The sequence below is a fragment of the Equus caballus genome, chromosome 18 (genome assembly GCF_041296265.1).
Source record: "Equus caballus isolate H_3958 breed thoroughbred chromosome 18, TB-T2T, whole genome shotgun sequence".
Taxonomy (NCBI): Eukaryota; Metazoa; Chordata; class Mammalia; order Perissodactyla; family Equidae; genus Equus; species Equus caballus.
Window position 1 is genome coordinate 80,910,748 of NC_091701.1, and position 21,908 is coordinate 80,932,655.

The 21,908-nt window shown below is 49.3% G+C and overlaps 1 protein-coding gene and 1 long non-coding RNA gene across 5 annotated transcripts in view; one reads left to right on the forward strand and one right to left on the reverse strand.

The window, feature by feature from the left end:
• Positions 1 to 21,908, forward strand: part of NRP2 (neuropilin 2) — a 112,887-nt gene that overhangs the window by 81,636 nt on the left and 9,343 nt on the right. The window contains exons 15-16 of one of the 4 annotated variants that reach the window (XM_005601698.4): positions 874 to 909; positions 9,951 to 13,402. In XM_005601698.4, the coding sequence (XP_005601755.1) occupies positions 874 to 909; positions 9,951 to 10,231 (317 nt within the window). In that variant the 3' untranslated portion in view covers positions 10,232 to 13,402. Of the gene's footprint in view, positions 1 to 873; positions 910 to 9,950; positions 13,403 to 21,908 lie in introns of those variants that run through there. The other 3 variants (XM_001505116.6, XM_070241694.1, XM_001505114.6) reach the window with 3 other exon arrangements.
• On the reverse strand, positions 11,854 to 20,539 carry LOC138918697 (uncharacterized). The gene is made up of 4 exons (XR_011428398.1): positions 20,435 to 20,539; positions 20,093 to 20,164; positions 19,088 to 19,179; positions 11,854 to 14,544 (listed from the first exon to the last, which is right to left on the reverse strand). It is a non-coding gene; the product is annotated as an uncharacterized lncRNA (long non-coding RNA).

Consider the following 21,908-nt stretch of genomic DNA (forward strand, 5'->3'; position numbering starts at 1 on the left):
TTAGCAAAGAAAATGCTGGAGGACAAGCACGACTGCCAGTCAGAATTAGGTGCTGGGGAGGTTCGATGAACTTAATGGAGGCCTCCACTGTGAGCAAAAGCAGCACATATTTTCTGTCAGAGTGATAGCACAATCACCAAGCAGTTCTTTTAGAGGAATGAGTTGCAGGGCAAACCGTGGCACGTGAAGTAAGATTTTAGACTTTGCTTTGAAGCGAATGCCTCTAATGCCCAAGATCCCAGAGCCGTTGTAAGATTAGACATTGCATGCCAGGTGACTAGCTCAGGAAGGACACCATAAGTGCCCCTTGGACGGCAGTGCTGAGCAGCCCGGCCACCTGAGATGTACAAATCTCACCCACCACCCCAAGGCACCCTGACAGTCTCCCCTCAGAGCCATGGACATTCCCCAAAGCAAGAGGGCGTCCTGAGAAGGAATGGCACCCACGTTCAGTTGCCATGACTGTAATAACTCCCCAAGTGCTTTTCTTGGCACATGGGTCCCGGGTGTGTATGCCTGACGATGTCAGAAGCACCTGGGATTGCCCTAGTCCCCTCAAGCAACTCAGGCCCCGGGCTTCCAAAAGTAATCCCGGCTCTGAGAAAGTAATCAGTGATAAGTGACTGATTACAATGCTCCAGGGACCCATTACTCTATAAAGGACTTTTGTTCCAAAGCAACTTTGAGACTCTCTCCCCAGCCTCCCGGCCCCCACAATGATGATGTGTTAGACACGGTCAGAGCACGTGGGACACTTTCCGTGGGATATTACAAAGAACAAATTAATGGAAGTCCTCTTCATCATACCCTACATTCACCTGATTATTTCTTCCCCTTTTCTAACTCAAAATTTTTTCTCTTTTTTTCCCCCAGAACCCATCTCAGCTTTTGCAGGTGAGCATTTTAAAGGTAAAAAACAAATTTTTTTGCATGTCTTTTCCTCCCCCTCCATGTGATGTGAATTTGATGGGAGAATAAACCTCCGAATCTGACCAATCTCCCAAGAGAAAAGAGACGCCACTCCTTGCTGCCGCTAGATGGCACCAGCCACACCGTAGATTCGGGAAAGGGGCTGGAGATCCTCGCTGTCTCTTTAATCAAAGCTTAGAAACCTACAACAGAGACAAATCGGTTATAGACAAACCTCCCAGCCTTGCCTTGTCCAGCCAGGAGCGACGAGGCTGAAAATGCACCAGTGCTGAGGGAGGAGAAGCTGTGGGGAGATGAAACAAAAAAATCATCAGTGGATGAACAGTGAAATGAGGTGACAAGGATTTGTTGGACACCCGAAGGTGTCTTCTTCCTGGGTCCAGGGTCCCAAGGCAGCGGGACAGTTACCCCTCAGTGAGGTACGGTGGGGGGCAGTTTGTGAGGGGAGAAAGTTAGGGAAAAGACACGAGGAATGACCCCCCTGAGGAGGGAGCGGTGCAGAATTCAGGAGCTGGGGTCACACAGGGGGACTAGGGAGGCACGGTCAATGGCTAGAGTTAGAGCGTTTAAATACAAGACTGAAAACAGAAAGGACATTTCCTCCCTAGTAAAGTCAATAGCAGAGTGGAGAGAGAAGAATTTGGGATGCTCACCTCATCCGGGGGAAAAGGACCCCGAGCTTGGGTGATGGCGATGTCTGTGCTGTTAAAATGCAGGGTCCCATTTTGCCCTCTTTGCAGTCCATTTAGTTGACACTGCTAGGTTTCCACCAGGTCCCCAGGCTAAGTGTCTGAAGCCATTCTAAATGCTTCTGTTCAGGTGACCTGGGTGTGAGAGCCCCTCAGATACATGCACCCTTACCTGTGACGTAACCTATTGTATGCAAACACTTGTGAGGTTGTACTGGTTGGCCTTACCCTTCTGGTGACAGCATTTCAGAGATCGGGGAAGTCATTTTTGTATCCAAAGTCCAGACTCATTATTTTCACTCTCATTAGTCTGTCCAGCTCCTGGCTAGAAAGAGATGGATTCCTGGTCTGCCACCTAGATGTGCCCTCTGACTCCAAATCATGTCACCTAACTTGCCGCTCATCACCCACAGCTCTGAGACAGTAGAGGAGGCAGAGGAGCAGAATAGAGAAGGACACAGAAAGTCTTTTCTTTCTTTCGCGCCCTTCCCCGCCTCCCTGAACTCCATCCCGCTCCCCAGTGCACATCTTAAAGTATTAAGTGTATTCGTGTGCCTATGTTGGTGCTTTGGGGCGTGAGGTTTATATTGGTGTGAATCTAAAGTATTGGCGGGAAAACTGAGATCAAAGCTAGGACTTGGGTTGCAGTTGAGCTCGCGTTCTAACCTTCGGACCCGAGGTAACGTTTCCGTAGGGGGAGGGAAACCAGCTTGTTGTTCCACCTGATTCTCAGCGGTTGTCTGGACGCAGAGTTCCCAAGAAAGGCTGGACAGAGACATCCAGGGTGAGCACACTGTGCGAGCATGCACATGTAGGTCCCTCACTGATGCGGTGGGTGGCTGAGCACTTTGCTTCCGGAAGAGAAGGAAAAACCAGGGCTGTGTGCTCTCCCTGAGGCGGTGTCTACTGTGAGGCTGCACAGTCCCGTCGTGTTCTCTTGTAAAAAATATATAAATAGAACATCATTAGAGCCACACTGCTCATTTAGCCAAAATAAACGCAGGCTTAGTGACTCGAAGGTAAGGATTTCCAGGGCGCTCCCGATGGGCTAGTCCGGGGGTTCAGCAAAGGCAGTGCACAGGCAGCATGGACCAGCCCCGGCTGTTGTCTTGGGAGGTAATGAGCATCCCCAGAAGGAGGAACCCCAGCCTTGGGGAACAGAGTCTTGGCTGAGGCACTCAGAGCCCGGAGCAGGAGCAGTGCTGCGAGCAGACAGTGCGATTAGGAGGAACTCCCGGTTGGTAGCCAGATGGACCAGGGCCGGGGAGTCTGCTCTGGGCCGAGGCCCCTCTGACCTCAACACACACAGCTCTGTATTTTGACTCAGGCACAGCCTTCCACTGGGGAGAGGAAAGAGGACCGTTTGCACTGTCCGACCCGTGTCCGGCAGACCGTGCCTCTCCTGGTCAGGGTAGCGCAACCCTCTCTTGGTGAGGGCCTGGGGGCCTTTGGATTAAATCAGCCTTTTCACTCAAAGAGGGAAACAGAGAAATCAGGTTTGGGCAGGCAGGATATGCAAAGTTGATGGTGAAACACTGTTAATAACAGGCGTTTGCGTTGTTTGTGTGCTTTTTGAATCAGGGTTGTTTTTCTTTCCCATTATAAATTAACCATGAGACAGCGCCAGTCTCATTCTTTAGGAGAGACCAGTGTATCCTAGGTACATCTTTAAGGAAATGCAATCAAAGTGGCCTCTGGACTGGGGCAGACGAGGTGTTCGTGGTCTCTCATGTTTTGAAGCACCTTTCACGTTCTGCCTCTTACTCATTTCTTGCCATGAAACGTCTTGTTTTCAAATCGCCTTGTGTCTTCTGCTTACTGTGGCTACTGTGATTGTGTACCAGGATGTGAGTCAGTAATGGAGAGAAACATGCCGTGGAGAAAAAGAGCGGTGTAGAGAAAGGACGGGAGGAGAGAATGAAGAAGCTGGGTTGTCATGTGACTTTTAAAGAGACTTTGTCGTTGTTTTTGTTATGAGTCACATTTTAAACAATGTAGCCTGGTGTGCGTTTTCTTCTTTTCTTTCTTTCTTTCTCTCTCTCTTTTTTCAAAACACTGGCTATAAACATAGTGCCATCACATATCTTTTTCTAGAATTTGAGCTTTAACAATGAAAAACTGTGTGTAAAGGGGAAAAAAAAGAACTAAAAAGTGGCGTAATTAAGGTGATGGATTATTTCCTCTTAACCAATAATTTCTTTTTTTAATAAAAGAAAAAAGAAGCCAGTAAAAATATATAAACCCCATACCCAGAGCTCTCTAGTTGTTGACCCCATGGTACTTTTAGCAGCTCACAGTGGAGGCAGGAGTTCTCACTCGTGGCAGAGACAGAGAGCTTGAAGAAAGCAGGAGCAGAGAGACTGGGTCTGGAACCCTACCCATTAGACACCCGTGGAAATCCCAGGCTAGTGCACTTGCAGGAGGTGGTTGTTAGGGTGAAGGATTCAGACCTGCTGTGTCTACCAGTGACGGAGGACCGAAGGAACATCAGTGTCGCCTGCTAAGGCTGTGAGCTGAGGTTACTGTCTCAGACCAGCTCTGAGCGCCATGGGGCCTGTCTCTTGGGTTTCGCTTTCTGCAGTCCTGAGCAGGTTTCATCCAGGTGAAACCAGGAGAAACTGAGCATCAAAGACTGTCTCATGGGCACAGAGGGGAGCAGTCTTAAGAGAGACCCATGTTGGGGTGGGGACAGCGCTGGCTGGGGTTTGACTCTGTGTGTCAGGTTTTAAGTTCTGTCTTTTTGGAGCCAACTGGCCCATCTCTGCCGCTTGCCACTGTCATCTCTCCTTTTCCATCTCCACCCTCATCCCCCATTGGCTGCCTCCCAGAAGCTTTGCCCACCAGGCACAGGACCTGGGTTGGCCACAAATTCTCTCTCTCCTTGGCTTTCCTTTCTCCTCCGGCTCTCTCAACTAGAAGCACTTCCCAGACGCAGTGAGGGTTAACCAGGGTTCTTGCCCATAATCCTCTGTTGAGGGGAAGAAAAAGACCCTGGACCTGCCAGGGCTGCAGGCTGGCCTTAGGGTGCGCCTGCTCTCTGCCCTGCACCTCCAGCTGCAGGTCCACGCTCAGTGATGCTGAGCAAGGGAGTGTGGAGATTGTGCAAACTGGGTACCCACTTGGCTGCCGTTGCCTGCCTACGGGGACACTGAGGCATGCTTTGTGAGGTTCGTGGATGCCCGAGGCCTCTCCTGGCTGAGGCCTGATGCAGCCTCTCCCACAAGGTCACTGACCACGCGTCAGTCTCTCTAAGGGGAGAAGAACACTTTTCTCACCAACTTTCCTCACGCTAAAACAGAAAGGACACGCCTCAGTTTAAAGAAAATAGCCTAAGTGCCACCAAAGAGAGGAGAAGTGGCCGAGACCTCAGCCAGCCTCGGTCTGAGTGGGAGGCCTTGGGGGGTGCTGGCGAGACCGCAGGACCCTGGATCTGCTGGGAGAGGCCTTCTCAGGGATCTTGTGCTTTCACATTCCTCCTCCAAACATGTCCGTGGGCGAGACCACATTCTTCTACGATCTTCTGTAAACCTCTCGAGAGGAGCCAACCTTTTTCTTTGTTTAATCTCACAAATTAAATAAACCTTTTATCTGAAATGCCCCTTCACCGCACTTCATTTTCAACCTGTGCAGAAAGGACTCTGCAGACAGACCAGTCCTCACACGGTCCTTATCTGCAATGAGCCTTTTTTCTTCTGTGAGAAATGACTCACAATTGTCATTTCAAAACGTGGGTACCTCCTGAGGGCCCGTTTGTAAACGTAGCTGTGGGAAATGCTGTCTCTTTTGGTCACTCAGTGAGAACCTGACTCGACTGAGACCAGCTTCAGACAGGTTCAGACAGAAGGGGTGCGCAGGGGGAGAGGGCTGCCTCCAGTTCCCGCTTGGTTAGAAGGGAGGTCTGCACGCTTTTCTGGTAAAAGGCCAGATAGCAAGTGTGTTGGGCTTCCTGAGACTGTGTCACAAGCACTCAACTCTGTCTTCGTAGCACAAAATCAGCCGTAGGCAATATGTAATGAGGGTGCCTGTGTTCCAAAATGTCTGAGAGTCGGCACTCAGCCAGAGTTGGTCATCTGAGCCCTGGGTTCCAGCACAGGCTGAAGGTTCGGTCCCCGCGCCCCCGGTCCTGACCCTGCCACTTACCAACATGTGAACTTCCTCTGAGGACTCTGAGCCACCTCCAGGATTTCACTGTCTGCTGCTCTGCCCTCCTCGGTTGTCCTCCAGGTCAAACCAGAGACAATCACTTGTCCTGTCGGTTCTCAGGTCTCCCAGCTGAGGGTCATGAGCAATAAACAAGATGCTCGTGTGACGCCCGTAGCCCGTGCCCAGCTCACAGGGAACGTCCACTCGTTGCTGTTGCTGTTATGGCCACAGTTCCCAGTAGCCTATTAATTCAGAACCCTGTTTGCACAATAGGAATGAAAGGAACGCTACCTACTGTGCAATTTTTTTCCTTATTTTCTTCCCATGCGTGGCTTCTTAGAATTTATTGTTTCTCAAAATTCAGATTCTTTGCATTCACATTGCCTGCTTCTCTAGGGGACTCAAAACTTTTACAGAGAGGAGGCTGCTCAACCTTGCAAATACACTTGGAGTTATTGACTATTTAAATGCCTGTTTCTCATTATCTCACACAATGAGAAAACTTTGTGGAGAATTAGAGGGTGGAAATTAGTGAAAAATAGTTCAGGAGTTGAAAGTGTTTTCCAATTGGAAAAAAAGAATATGTAAGTAAGTAGTGGAAGTTAGAATAACTAAAGGGAGCGTTCAGGTCGGCACATCACCGGCGCTGGACAAGGTTGAAGTCTCACCTGCATTTTCTCCCATCCTGGGGCACCTAGCCCAGGCTACTTGTTGCCAAGCAATGGCCCAGTCACCCCTATGGCTGAGGGGACAAGTGGGCTAAAATAAAGCCAATCACCAACTCAGGCACCTGGTGCAGGCAGCAACTGCCCAAAGATGGTGGCTATTTTGCAATTTCACATAGAGGCACCATATGAGCTAGCAGAATCTCTAGCACTTTTGAAGAAAAACTGTTATGTGAAGTACCAGTGGGTCATTAACATTTTCCAGGGAATCTGAATGTTGGTCTAAAATACCTTCCTCCATCCATCCATCCATCCATCCATCTATCCATCTATCCATCCATCCTTCTGTCCATTCATCCATCTATCCGTCCATCCATCCATCCTTCCATCCATCCATCCATCCATCTATCCATCCTTCCATCCATCCATCCAGACGTCCATCCATCCCTCCAAACATCCATCCATCCTTCCATCCATCCATCCATCTGATATTCATTGGATTGCAGCTGTTGTTTGGAAAGGTAATTTGGAAGAGGATTTAACCCTTGTTGACCTGTCAGCTTCCTTTTCTCTGACTGGCAAAGCACAGCCTCCTTAGCATACAGCCCTTGAAGGCTACCACAGAGCCCAACTCCAAACCAGCAATCCACCTGCCTGCAGGCGTCTCTTTAGCTGGAGAACATTCGGAGAAACTCTAGCCCCCAACTGCAGGTCACCCAAAAACTGCCCATGGAGAACGAGGGGAGGGCTGTTAGGTGTATCTTCTCTTTTCTAACTCTCTTTACATTATAAGTACAAACTCACGTAGTATTTTTTCCCATTTCTCCTAACAAATGTCCAAGGAAAACATTTAGGGAGGCAATATAATGTCCCCAAAATGGCTTTTGTCACTAAAATTTTCTACGTGTTGCTAATTTCAGGGGAGAGGAGCAGTGGTAGGAAAGGGGAAGAGCGCCTGATACCCAGACGGGGGTTTGTCTTCCAGAGCAGCAGCTCTGCGTCTGATTCTGCCTGTGTAATCCAGGGACTGAGACTTCTCCTTCCTCCAGTGGGTCCTCCCGTCCTCCCCACTGGGCCCCGAGTCTGTCTCTATTGTAAGAAGCACTTTAGGAGTAGCGTGAAGGCCCAGCTCCACGCTTGGGCCCTGCAGGTGTATTTAATGTTGAAAACCAGCATTTTGACAGGAAGAACACAAAGCTTTGAACTGAGACTATGCGGTGATGGAGGGGACGTGGGCAGTCATGACCTTCCAGGTTAACAAATTTGTGCTCCTGCCTTTGTGATCTGGGCAGGTGCTTCGGGTCGGGAATTAATCCCTGTGGATTCATGCCTTCTTTTCCCCTCGTGGGTGAGCTGCGGCCTCATTAGAGGACGGCCCTCACTGTGGAGCCAAACCGAAATCGGACAACCCAAGGACCCCCTTTGGGGAGGGGGTGGCACTGAGGAACTCAGGCCATTGCTGCACACTTTGTTGCTTCTCGTGCATTCTTCTGAGCCCACAGGAAGATCCTGGCAGGATGGTTGCCAGGCAGCAGAGACTCTTGGTGACCTGAATAATGAGTTGACACACCAGTTCACTGTGACTCACAAGCTGGCCATTTCAAGGAGCCGTTTTCTGTGCCTTGCTTTCTCTCTTTCTATCTCTCTGTTTCTGTGCATAATTTCAATCTGGTCACAGAGAGAGAAAAAGAGAGAGAGGGAGAGGGAGCTTTCTCAGCTCCACTAATGAAATTATTAAATGATAGAAATGGTTTGGGGATAGAGAAAAATAGAGTGGGAGGTCATGAATAGGAGAATGTAGAAAGGGGCAGTGGGGGTCATGGGACTCTGGGATCCTTTCCCCACCGCAAGAGCTGGCCATGTGGCTGCCAGGGTGTACACTGGGTGACACTTCCTTGTCAAAGCCCCTGCAATACTGGGGCACTCCTGCGGGCCCGAGAAGCACCGCTGAGCACTGTGCCTTCATGGAGGGGGGCCCTAATACTAGAGGAACCCGTGAATAAGAGTGGACAGGCTCTGAGAGATTTTCCAGGAAAAATGTTTTCATTTTTCGGCCACTTCTGAGGAGACATCAGAAGGGCTGGCCCACCCCTCAGCTCTTCTCCAAATCAAAAAGAGGAGTTCTGGTGTCAGGGCTGCAGGAGTTGGCCAACACTGACTCAGAAATAGCCGTCTTCACCTCAGCTCTGTCTTTTCATCACAAACATTTATGGAGCCCTCTTTGTGCATACCCTGAGGTAGAAACCAAGATGAGAGCAGGTTCTTCTGCTTGAGGAGCTCCGAGCCTCCTGGGGGAGCCGTGAAAACATAAGCGAGCCCTGTCTGCATCTTGGGCAGTGATGCACCCGCAGAGCAGACCGACAGTGCGTGAAGAAGGCATCGGCGCTTCCCCCGGGGTAGCCCGCGGTTAGAGGGGATACAGCTTTCTGGCCACCACCACTTGATGTAAGCAGCAAGGGAGGAATTTTTCACAGGTTAAGCATACATCATTTTTCAGAAGTAAAGATCATGTCTGGTTTTGGCAAGCTCAAAAGCTCCTAGTCCCATTCTGGGCCAGATTTTTATCTGATGTAAATCTTTGGGAGAATCAAGTTGTAGCACTGTTTTGCATCAAGTGGGACTCTCGCCAGTCTTTCCCCAGAGTTACCCTGGGCTTAAATCTGCTACATCATCTCCATGGCAACCTGAGGCCGGCCAGGGAATGTGCTTGCCTCCTAAATCCTCTGCTAGCTTCTCTTCCCTCCTCCGTCTTTTCTGTGATTAAGAATGATCTCCCCGTCTTTGCTCTCACTCTCGCTCTTACATACCCACTGTCATTCGGCGCCCACATTTTTTGTTGCAACGCCTTTCCAATCCGCTTATAAAATCCTCCATCCAATTAAAAAATGAAGATGCATTAGTCATTGCTCGACAGCGATAATTGACCTGTTTAGACAAGACCAGGCTGATTTCAATGGGCATGGAAGCCTTGGCAAGCCAAAGTGGAATTTACCTTCAAGTCTAGCCAGCCTAATTAATACATTGTTTGAGAATGCTGGCCAGCCAGACCCAATATTGTATTTCCACCCCTTTGGAGAATCAGCCTTACTGAATCCCAGAAGTCGTTTCAGCATCATTTACTTGTGTGTACTCGTGTGTGGATGTGTGTGAATTGTGAGGCTTCCATAGATTGCAGAGTAATTGTGGTTTAACAGGGAGAAGAAAAGAGCTTTGTAATCACACAGCCCTTGAGTCCCTTCCTTACTATCACTTGCTGTCTAACCACTGTATTCCTTTAACTCTCTGAGCCTGTTTGCTCTTCTGTAAAATGGGTCTGACAGTGGCTCCCTCATAGGGTTGTGCGTAGTAGACAATATCAGTCATTTAAAAGTGCTCGACACCAACTAAATACTCAGTGCCATCCTGGGCCCGCCCCTTCCCCATCCACTCCAAAGCATGTGTGTGTTTCTTCTTTTTTTCAGTTAATTTTTTTATTAGTCTGCATGCTCTCAGCCTAGCAACCCTCTCTGTGTCTCTCCACCAGGGGGCACGCTCCTGCCAGGGACCGAGCCCACAGTGGACACGGTGCCCGTGCAGCCCATCCCAGCCTACTGGTATTACCTAATGGCCGCCGGGGGCGCCGTGCTGGTGCTGGTCTCCATCGCGCTGGCCCTGGTGCTCCACTACCACCGCTTCCGCTATGCGGCCAAGAAGACCGATCACTCCATCACCTACAAAACCTCCCAGTACTCCAACGGGGCCCCTCTGGCGGTGGAGCCCACCCTAACCATTAAGCTAGAGCAAGAGCACAGCTCGCACTGCTGAGGCCGAAGCAAGGACCGCATCCAAACAGACGAGAAAGACTGCTACCCCGTGGCCTGATTTTGCACTTTTTCTCCTCGCCTAGTCTCTGTGTGAGCTCTCAGACACCTCCCTCTCGGGCCCAAACCCTGTGTGTTCTTGTCCATCCTGACCATTCTCCTTGGGTTCTTCTTTTGTTGATTCCAAGCCAACCAACCCAACTCTAATGCTGCATCTTGGGATATGAGAAAAGACAACCCTAAGCGCTTCATGACTCAAGGCCCAGCCGGTTTTCTTCCAGAGACTGGCCCCTGTCCCTTCCCCTTGCCTTACCCCATCCCCCCTCTCGGTGGGCAGTCTGCCGGAGCCCTGAGGGGGAACCTGGATCTGTGTGTTTGTACATAGAATACATTGTGCGTGTGAACAGCTCCGTGTGTGTGTGTGGGTGAGGGAGAGACTGGTTCATTGAGGGGGGCATATGGGTGTGTTCAGAGAGGGCCCCCCTTAACTCTTGTGTTACTTCTCCAGGGGTACATTTTACAGAAAATAATATACTGTACTAGTTTTGTTTACCTGGAGAAGAGATTGAAGCTTTTGTTGCCTTATCTAGCTCTGGCTGGGTTTCTGTTGGCTACCATTGTCATCTCCAGGTACCTAAAAAACTAGAGGCCACATGAAATGAAATGTGGCCCTTCCCACCCTATTCCCATTCCCAACCCACCTGCCCAGGAGGAAGGTTCCCCCAGTGCACTCGGACGTGACCTGTTGTCGTGTCTCCTGGCGTCTTGGAAGTAACAAGACAGCAGCCATTGCGTGCATGCGAACCGCCTCTACTTCCAGCCCTGAAGCAAATCTGTCTCATGTTGCCTTATAAACGAGAAGCTCATAATGAATGTTTAGCTTTTATTGGTTAAGTCCAACCTTGGAATAAGTCATAGAGAATAACAAACCTGAGACTGAGGTCGGCAAAGCAGTAGCCTGTTGAAGTTTAGAGCAGGAGGGGATAGAGGGGAAAAGGGAGGAGAAGAAAAGACTGAAATGTTGTCTTTTAAAAGTCTCCTCACTCCGATGGATTCATTGTGCCCAACTTGGGATGGAGTCGAGGACAAAGGTTAAAAACCGTCTTCTTGGTATTCCATTGGTCATTGTGACAGCATTTGTAAAATACGGGGGAAAGGGATTGTTTGCTTTCCTCTCATGGTGTCAATGTGTGCCTGAATCTATAGCCGCTAAAACATAAGGCTGTCCACCTGACTGACTTAAACATTACGAGAGAATAAAAGTCATCATTTTTTTAATGTACCAATGTGCTACCCCTTAAAGCATCCATAGCATCTGGCCAATGCACTCCCATAGGCTGGCCTGGCATCTCCAGATGTCGCTGCCTCATCAGGAGAAGCTATAAGGGAGATAAATCCATTGCTGCCCATTTGTCCTTCTAAGCAACACAGGGAGGGGGATGTTAGAGATAAATTGCCTAATGATATTGTACAAAGGATGGATTCAATAATGAAGTCAATTGCATTGATAGAAGATGCGTATTTTAACGAGATTCCTGGTGTGCTGGGGCTCAGCCTTGGGGTATTTATTTCTCACCTTCCTGCTAGCAATCCACTGGGGATGAGTAACATTCTCTCCAAAGATGGTTGCCTGGGCTCAAAGCCTCCAGGTACCTTCTGAGAACAAAATACTGATGATTTTTTTTTTTTTTGGCTGCTTAGGAGAGAGAGACTTTAGCATTCTTTCAGAATATCCACACAGGTCCCTCCAACACACACACTCACTTTCACATCTGGTTTGTTTCATCCTCCTGAAAGCATAGTGCTCCCCCACTCTTATTCTATTTCAAAGAGCAATTCTGTCTCAACCACGGCAGCGCTGCCAAGAAAGCAAAGATGAAAGGATAGAGCGAGAGCTACCTTGAGATTCCAAGATGTGTCCTACCCCAGCTGAAGATGGAGAAAGAAGTGGGGTGGGGAACCCAGGACACCAGGTGATGAACTCCATGCTGGTCACTAAGGCTATTTCATCTTAGGTGTCCACATCCAGTCGTGGGGCCAGGCATTCCCTCAAAATGATTGGCATCCCTGTAGGCACCCCATGGAGGTGTGGTGTCGGGACATTACGCTGGAAAATCCAGCCAGTGTAGCAACTGTCTGAGTTACCATGTACCCTAGAGGATTTCCCTGCTTTAAAAGAAGATGACAACAACTTTGTGAATTTGCTCTATCTGTATCTGATGCCCCGTGTGGCATCACCTTTAGGTATGTGCCATAGTTGAGACTAGGAGACTGCTCAAATCTGTGTGACGCCCATGATGCACTCCAGCTGGGGAATGTCACACTTCCCACCCTCTCTCTCTCTCCCTCTCTTCTCTTTCTGTCTCTCTGTCTCTCTCTCTCTCTCTGGGGCCCCAGCAACTTTCATAGTATCATCCAGGTACTATGCTAAAAGGGCAGCTCTTCTGCAAAATCATGCCTTGCAGCTTTAAAAAGCAAAATTCTGTATTTCATAGAGGGAGAGAAAGGCCACTCTCTTCTAGGAAAAGAGACTGGCCGGGCGAATGCATGCATGCATGTGTCTAGAGTTGCTTCTCAGAAGACAAGGAGGTGATAGCAACTACTAAAATGTAAATGAATGAATGAATGAATTGAAGGTCTAGCTTGACTGGTAAAGTTCTTGCCTTAGTAGAGGTTTCATGTCAGCAGCTCCAGGAGGAAAACCCTCATCTCTAGGGTGAAAAATCCCCTCCTGATATGATGCCAGCAATCACTCTCCCCTAATTGCTGGTGACGGCAGGAAACAAAATCGTAGCCTTGCCATTGACAAACCAGGATGCTGAAAATAAAGTGAAATTGTCTTTTCCCTTATCCCACACTTTTGGGATTAAAGCCAGAATAGGATAGGAAATTCAGTAATATTTCTGAGGTTGATACCTCATCTTTTAAAAGGCCCTGTCTTTCAAAGGAAACTGGCAGGCAAGCAAACACCTAAATAACCGAAAATTACCAAAGAACAACAGCAAAACAAGAAAACTTAAAGATTTTTACTTCCTATTCTTCTCCCTTCTCCCTATAACCGCGACGTCCCCTGCATTGCTCAGTTGCCTGTGTGTCAAAATAACTTGTGGACGTTGGAAACTATTTGAAAATGTATTGTGTGGAATGTAATAAAATGATGATATTTTTATACAAACATCTGGGTTTTTTTTCCTTTGCCTATGAGAACAAAGTTGAAATGGAGGCTTTGAACAAATTGACGTTTCCCAAGTTTACACTTCGCCTTCTGAGCTCCAGGGCGCTTCGGTGGGTGGTAGCTGGGTTCTCTTCTTGAGGCTGGATGCCAGCTTTTCCTTCCTTTATTTTTATTGCTGCTTGTTAGGAGTTTTATCCAATTTGTGCAGCTGAGCCAACTTTTATGATTGGTGTGGGATTTTGCAGAAGTTGCTAAGTGCTAAATTGCTCAATGTGATTCCACAAAATTTCTCTTGATGGCAAATCTCTGGAGGTTGGACTCTACTTTCAAAGGGCCCCAGGGGGAGTGGGACCAGTGAAGTTGAAGCGTGTACTCGGCTCTATGGAGACAGATGGCTTCCTTTGGAGAAGAAGTGGTGACATCTTACCCCTTGCCTACCAAATTATTACTTCCACGGGGACGTTGATCTCCAATTTATGAGCACTTTCCCAGACGAAACGGGAACTTGTAGCATGTTCAGGACTCAAAGACACTCTAGACTTCATTTTGGAGAAAGTAATGAAGATAATTATATGATTACCGTGAACCTGGAACTATCAGGGTGGAACATTTTGTGAAAGCAACATTCTATAAAAACTTGGAGGAGAGGGGCTCGGGGAAACTTATCCAAAAAGACAGATCTTGTTTGACAAGTATTTTTCCTTGGTTCTCCTCTTTGGGTAGTTGGTGGTTAGTTATATAAAATATTTCCATCAGACTTCTATCAGATTAGGGGAAAAGATCGAGGAGATATGAACTCCCAGCTGCTCAGTGTTTCTAGATGGCGGTCCAGAAGAGATTGTGGCAGGATTTCCCACTGTTGCCCCTAACGGAGTGTATTGGCAGCATTCCATCAACCCAGCAGCCTTCCTCAGGGGTCCCAGAACCAGCCTTAAAGGTTCTAAGAAAAGAGGCGTGTCCAGGAGACCCTGTTTCTGCAGAGTCCCACATTTCTTCCTCTCCAGACCTCCATCTAGGAAGGAGCGGTTTTTACAGCCACAACCTGTCCAAATGTGCTGAAAAGAAACGGGATTCTGGTCTTCATGTCTTACAGGAAGCTCAGTTAGTCCAGATGGCTCAGCATAGACGCCACTGTCTGTCCCCTGCGGGAGAATGGAGTAGAATGTCCATGATTAGAACCTTGTTTGTTGCTCTAATGATGAGCATAATTACTCATTTTGTCTAAATAACATTTGCCTTTCCTTAAAACATTTATTCCTATTAGTAAAGGATGAAATGGAAGCATCTCGAAAGTACTTATTTCAAGCAGAGATCTAGGCTCAGTCAACATTTTCCTGACTGGGACCAAATTTGCCAGACTGAATTAAATTAGCCGTTGCTCATGCTTCCTTGATGTGGCTGGATTTGGAGACACCTTTGAGAATTTCAGCAATCCTACCTGCCTTGGGTCTAGTCCCCAGGCTTATTCTGGAAGTACTCTCTCTTCCCCAAAAGGGCAAACACGGTTAGGTCTCTAATCTTAGGCATCAAACACAGCACTTGCTATCAGTGTGGTATTTCAGACCTAGCCAAGCATAAATGTTACAGAAATTGTGCTTCCATGGACCATAAATACCAGATGTCGAGGCCCATTGTGGTCTCTTTTGGCTCCTACCTGGCCCTTTATGATGGTTTAAACATGCGTTCTTGCTGTTAAAGCAAGACGCTGCCCTCCTAGCCCTGTAACGGACACCCGGCCCATCTGCGTGGGCTGTGTCTGTGCTCTCCATCTCTCTCCACTGGCTCTGCGGTTGTTGGCACAAACGTTGTGGCCTTTCTCTAATCTTTGATGAAAAGAGCTTCATGTTTAAGTTTTGATTTGTCTGTGTTGTGGCCACACATCTGAGCCAAACTGCCGATCTGTAGGTGTGGCTCATTTTCGCTCTAATTGTGCGCATCGCTGGGGCTCTCACAGCTGCAATTGGCCTTTCATCCTCTTCAATGATGGCCCAAAGAAAACACAAAACAAATCCAACCAGAGAAAAAGGAGGAGAGAGGGGAACACAGCTGAAGGTCTTAAATCAGCAGGGAAAAGAGTCGCCTTATGTAAATAAATTAAAAGCTAGGCCTAGGGTAGGATTTAATTAAGCCTGATATAGATCAGGTGCACCGGAGTGTGTCTAGAGGTTAGTCACAACCAGAAACCCACTCCCTCAGAAGACAGCAGGCCACAGCCTCCACCTCAGTACTTTTGCACGAGCTGTGAGGAGGATCCCGTTTGGCCCCAAACCTAAGCACTGAAGAGATATGAGATTTGGGGAATCGCCAAAGATCAAAACTCCCTTCAGCATGGTATGGCACAATGGAGCGCCAAGGTGCTTCCGGGCAGCCAGCAGGAGCCACATTTGCCCCAAGCCCAGGGGGCAGGACACCCTGAATCTTTCTCCTCTCTTCTGGGTAGAGTCGGTGTTCTTGGGCTTTGCTGTCACTGACCTCCAAGAGCCAAAAAAAGACCCTAAAGTCCCTAGGCATTGGACCAAAAAGTAGGAATGGTCATTTGAAGAGTCAGCGACAGACATGCTGGTGGCAGGACTTGGCGCTGAGTGGGGAAACGCCTTTTCTTGGAGGCTCCTGACCAGAGCGTTGACTGATCCTGAAGGGGACTGTGGGGGGAAACTTCAGGATAGTAACAGGCTTGATTTCTCTTCTTTTCTTTTTTAAACTTACAAGTTTACACAGCTTAGATTTACAACTTATACATGACTACATCCTCAAAAAGCGCAAATAATACAGAAAAAGCAGAAATCCATTTCTTTGTCAGTCAGTCTCAGTCTTCTCCCCGGAGGTGACCAGCAGAGGTGGTTTGCTGTATACGTTTGCAGGCCTTGTTTTATACCTCGGCAAACACAGATCTTCACGTCCCCTCATGTCGTTGGCTTGGTTGGGGTTTGGTTTGGTTCTGTGCAAATGGTGTCACCATGTGTGTTTCTTCCCTTTATTGGACAACTTGCTTCTTTTCATTTGACGAAGTCTTGAGGCTACTTCGGTACACCCCGACAGATTGACCCCACCCTTCTTAGCTGTTGTACAGCCTTCCACGTTGTGTTGATGGACCATAGTTTATTAACTGCTCCCCTACTGTGGGCACTCAGGTTGTGTGTAGTTGTTATGCTGTTATAAACAATACTGCAGTGAACATCCTTCAAGTTGGCTCTTTGTACACATTTCGATAGGATAGGATATCTAGGTCAGATGGCATGCCTGTTTTCACTTCAATAGTTGCTTCAAATGGCTGATGTTTATCCTTTTCAGGGAACCATCCTCATTTGAGAGAGTAACAAATGGGTGGACGTCCTGGGTTATACCCCTGCCGTATTTGCACAAGCCACACCATCTCTGCGACTACCCCCTCTCTCTAAGGCAGGAGGAGCGCTTGCAAAAGGAGACTCCGGGTAGTTTCAGCTGAAGGGAATTTTAATCACAGGGACTTGTTTTAACCACCAATTTGTGGAGAATGTGGGCCCAGCTGTAAGTGGCAGCACCCCGACGCTCAGGCAGCAGTGGCACGGGAGCAAATTCCCTCCTGGCTCAGCAGCAACCCTGGTCTCCGCGATTAATGAGTTGCACTTGGTTTCTTCCAAGAATGACTGTGCTGTGCCTTGCTGTTATTTATTTATGTTTTCTACTAAAAAATTCATGTAAAAAACATCCTTTAAGGTCAGTGCACCGCATTGTGCTGCAGACAGAAATGAAATTCCAGCAGCCACAAGTAGGCCTACGTGCCAGCAGAGAGTCTCCGGTCCCTGGGGCCTTGAGACCAAGGCCCCATACTCATCCTGCGAGGAGTCGGCCTTCTTGGCTGCAAGGAGGTGTCCAGCCTCCTTCCGAGGAGGTTTAGGGCTGACGGGACTGAGGAGGGGCACCGGGCGGCAAGGCCCTTTTCTAGGGAGAGGCTTCTCTGTGCCAGCAAAGCTGCAGGTTCCAGATGGCTCCAGCCAGGAGCGGCAGGTAGAGGAGGAGAAGAGGGACCTGTTCGTGGGAAACACCATCTCCCCCCAGAACGCTGCCTGAGTCCTGCTGTGCACTGAGACACAGGGCTGGTGGGGACGCGACTTGCACTCGAGCATCATGGGCAGTGTCAACAGCCAAATAGGGCTTTATGGGTGTCTTCTGGCCTGCCGGAAGTCCAGGACTGCTCACTCTTGGCCATGGGGCTTGGGTGGATAACTGGAGGGCTCAGGGAAGATAGCAGCATGAGCGCGAGGTGTGGGTGAGTGGGAGACAGGTAACTACACACACACACACATGCACGCCCAAGCCGTGTTTCATCTTCTACTGTGCAAAATTCAACCCTTTTGATGTCAGTAACTACCATGTCCCAAAGCAGAGGCTCTGACCCAGAACCAGAGCCAGCGTACACTGGGTCTCGCCTTTCAGGGTAGTGATCTCTTCCCCAGGCGCAGGACTCGTTAACAGGATGTCTGGACCAGAGTTCTCTGTGACTTGTTAGAGAGCAGCCAGCTCCAGTAACGATGGGAGTGCACGTGGAGAAAGCTTTGAGCTGGAGGCGGCCTTGACAAAGCCCGTTCTCAGCCACCTGCTGGTTCCCGAGGCTGCGTTTCAGCACAGTCTGCTAAAGAAACTCCTCGTCCCTTTGTGTTTCCTTACTGCCGCCAAGGGGCTGGGAGAAGGGGCCTAAGGACCTCGGGGCCCCGTGGGCTTCTCGTTACTTCTCTAGGGCAGTTCCGACAGCTGGGATTGAGGTAGGAAGAAAGGCATTAGGACCCAGGTGGGGGCTGACATGGGTTGTCAAAGGAGCCCCCAGGCTGCTCATCCTCCTCGGCCAACCAGCCAACTGCAGACCAAGAGAGTGAGTCACCATAGCGCGCCCACGATGCCAACATCGCCCGGCTCTGCAGCTCATGACAGGGCCACCATCCCCTCTTTCCCCAAGAAGGATCTGTCTCCACCCTCTGCTCTGTGCAGGTGTTGTTCGTCTTCAACCTCCAACCTCCCCTCTGCACCTTCCCCCTCTTGGTGGCCCCTTCTCTTCTCCTCTGGCGTTCTTGCACTTTGTCTGCCCTTTCTCCACCAAAGCCTGCTCCCAGAAAAGCTGGGTCAGATTCCTGCACACAAAGGCTTAACTGGTTTCCTCCTCCAAGTGGTTACATTCTTATGGGAGAGCAGACTAAAGCCGGAGGAATCATTCTCTTATAATTACAGTCCTTGGTCACCAGCAAGCTTCTGGGGGAAATATGTCTTGAATGGGCAGAGAGAGGTACCTCTTGGAACCCCTATAATCTTACTATTATTCATTCTCGTGGTCGGAGGAGTCCTGCTTTGAAGTATAGCCAGCTCTTGTGGTGAGATACATGTGTACAGAAAGGGTTTTTCCAAGAACCTACAAAACACGAGGGTCAGCCCTTAAGAAGACGTCGCTTGACACATGGGAAACGGATGCAGTTCTGTTTCTTCAACTCGAGTCTTTTCTGACCCACAAACCACTCCACCTGAGGGGTGTTTCCAGTACACGCACTTCGTGAATGTTGGGACTGAGGAGAGGAAAGCTATCAGAGCCCACTGGGGACCTCCCTGAAAAGTGAAGATTTAAGACTTTTTTCCTCGCATCTCAGGAAAAAATAAGAGTGCAGTGCAGGGAGGGGAGACACTTTTTTCTGAAGTTTTCTGTCTTTCCCACCTTCATACCCTAAGAGAAGATGGCCAACCACAGAAGAGCCTCTTCTTGTTGACGTATCCACTTATGGTGATGGAGACTACCTCTCTGCTTTTCCAAAGACCTAGAGAAAAGGAGAGATTCCAGAATTTTCCTCCATCAGTCTTGCTGTGTTTTTCCAGCCTGCACAATCATGAAACCTATCGTTATAGCTAAACATTTCTCTGGCTGCATTTTTCTTATTTTCACGCCATTGTTGGGGCTCAGTGGAGCCATTCTGGCCTCAGCTGCTCGTCCGCCTCCACACTTGAAAGTATTACTAGGTCATTTCACAGCCGTCTCATTTGCAATTGGTATTTCCAATGCTTTTAGTGTCTCCTCCTAGTTACTCAACTAAAAATAATAGAAAATAATAGCTAAATTCCAGTTCAGACTCTCCTGATAGCTCAACCAACCTCACTTTTCTTTCCCAGCTTGAAAACTCCAAAAAATACTTCTTCTGTGACTTTGCACAGATTTGGCTGTAGCCCAAGAGATAAAAACCCATGATAAAGGGTCTTCTGGTGGTGTTCCACACTCAAGCCAAACCCAGCAAGAAATAAATGGCTCTAAAGTAGCCTGACTCTCTAATGGAGGAGCTTTGGCAAAGTTTTGATCAACATTGGAATTTTGCCTCCTGATAGCAACTGGGGATGAACAAACTGAATGAGAGGAATTAAGTGTGATGGGGGGGGGGGGGTGGCCTTCAGCCAACACTACATGCTACACTGAATTAAACACTTTAAAGGGCCAAGAAATAGCTCCTTGGTCCTTCCTTACTGCTCATTGATTTGGGTCTCGGTGTCGTATCTCCTGCTGGGATCAAAACAAAGTGGCTGAGAGAACATTCTGGAGGCCACTCCCATCTGAACAGGCCCGGGACTTAGCTGGCTCAGGGGTTCAAGAACTTGGAATCAAATTCAACAAGGTTCTAAGTGGCCAAGAGCTTATCCCACGTAAATCACAGCCCCACACGAGGTGTGGAAAATGTGGCTTACCCTCAGTTCTACTGCCTTTCCCGGCCCTCCTTCCTCCATCTCTTCCTCCTTGAAGTGGATGGCCCCTGGTACCTGTGAAAATGAGTGATTTCCGTGATGTCCTGTGTGTAAGAGTCTCTTCGATCCTTGCTTCACAGGCTGGGTGCAGTTGAGCGGGTTGGGTGGACGTGTTGGGTCTGACTTTCCATGTGATTGTATCTGCCCTGCCTCAGTTGAGACAGAGGCTGAAAACCTGGGCGCGGTTTACTCTCCTTGTCAGTGCCTGGATTGCCCATCAGCAGCCCTGGTTCCTAAGCCAAATGAGCAAGTATTGGAAATACGGACCTCGTGGCTGCCCTTTACCTGTCCTCTCATGGTCTTCTCTCCCCACGCCGACCTCAAGATCGAAGCCTCCAGGGAGTGACCAATTCCTGGAGAGGACAGACCTGAGGGAAAATGAGGGTGTGAGCAGTGTGGGGCCATGGAGCCCTTTTCTCTAGAAGTCGCCCGTCTACCTTAACTGGCAGCCCTCCTCAGAGCCTGCTCCAGAAAGGTCCCAGAGCTTTCCCATTTTGTTCCCGTAAAGACGATAGAATCCTAAAGCTAGGAAGAACACCAGTGGTTACTTGACGTAGAAGCAACAGACAGTCAGGGAGGCCCATGGCTTGTCCAGGCTCTCACCCCTGGGGCCAGTAGCAGGACACAGATGAGGGGTAGGCCATCTGCTCCCAGTCCGGGGCTCCTCCACATCCCATGCTGCTTCCCTTTGGGTACAGAGTAGAGCTGACCCTGAGCGGTCCTTTGAGTGTCCCTGCTACACGCTCTGGATGGCAAACCCATCGCCAGCTTCAACCGGGCCTCTCAGTCCACTGCTCAGGGTTGACAGGAAGGGGTTTTTTAAAGAAGACCAACATATGTTGGTGAAGTGATCTGTGTGCCAGTGGCCCAGGGACGGACTGTCCTAAGTCACTTATCTAGAAGTAGCCGGTGGTTTGGGGCAGACTCCTCATTCTATAGCAATCCTGTGAAGCTGCTTTCACGAGGCAGAAGGTAGACAGAGCAGCCTCAGCGCCGATGCGCGCACAGTGGACTGTGGGGCTGCAGGGGCCGTGAGAGCGCACGCAGGTCACCATCTCTCTGTGAATGACGGCAGAAAAGCAAACTGACCCCAAAGGGTCTTAATGTAAGAGAAGAAAATGGGGGAGGGGAAGGAGAAGTGAAGTGTGTGTGTGAAGAGACGGGGAATGGGAAAGAAAGACTGGGAGAGCGAGCCTTCCGGGTGGGACCCAGTGGCGCTCGGCGGGGAATTTTCCCGGTTGCGGTTGGGGTGTCTGGGGTGTTGCTCTGCATAGCATGTGTGGTCTTACAGCACCGGGCGGTGTTCCAGACCCCTCGGGGAAGACCTGCCTCCGGAGAGCAGGTTCGTCCCATGACTGGGTACAGCTGTCTGCCATCTGCGCCATAGGGCTGCAGCTGACTGACACAGCACTGGAGAATGTCTCGGTCTTTGGGGTGGAGGCAGCTCCTGGAACAGTCCAGCGGAGGCGTCAATAACTAGCCACCACGGGTCTCTCACTCTGAAAAGCCAGGATAATAGGAGATGGGTGGGATCTTGACTCGCCCCTCACTGTGTGCCTAGCCACCACTCAATGATGCTGGCTGGGGGGGACAGAGACGGGGGGACCGGGCGGGTGGGACACAGGGATGGGGGAGACTTCAGAGAGGCAAGGAGACTTTTCAGCCTGAGACTTGGATCTCAACGTGAAGACGACCAGGTTTTGTTGAATTGGGTGGTGTTATCTTTTTAGTGGTGGTTGCTCTGCTCACTTGAGTACTC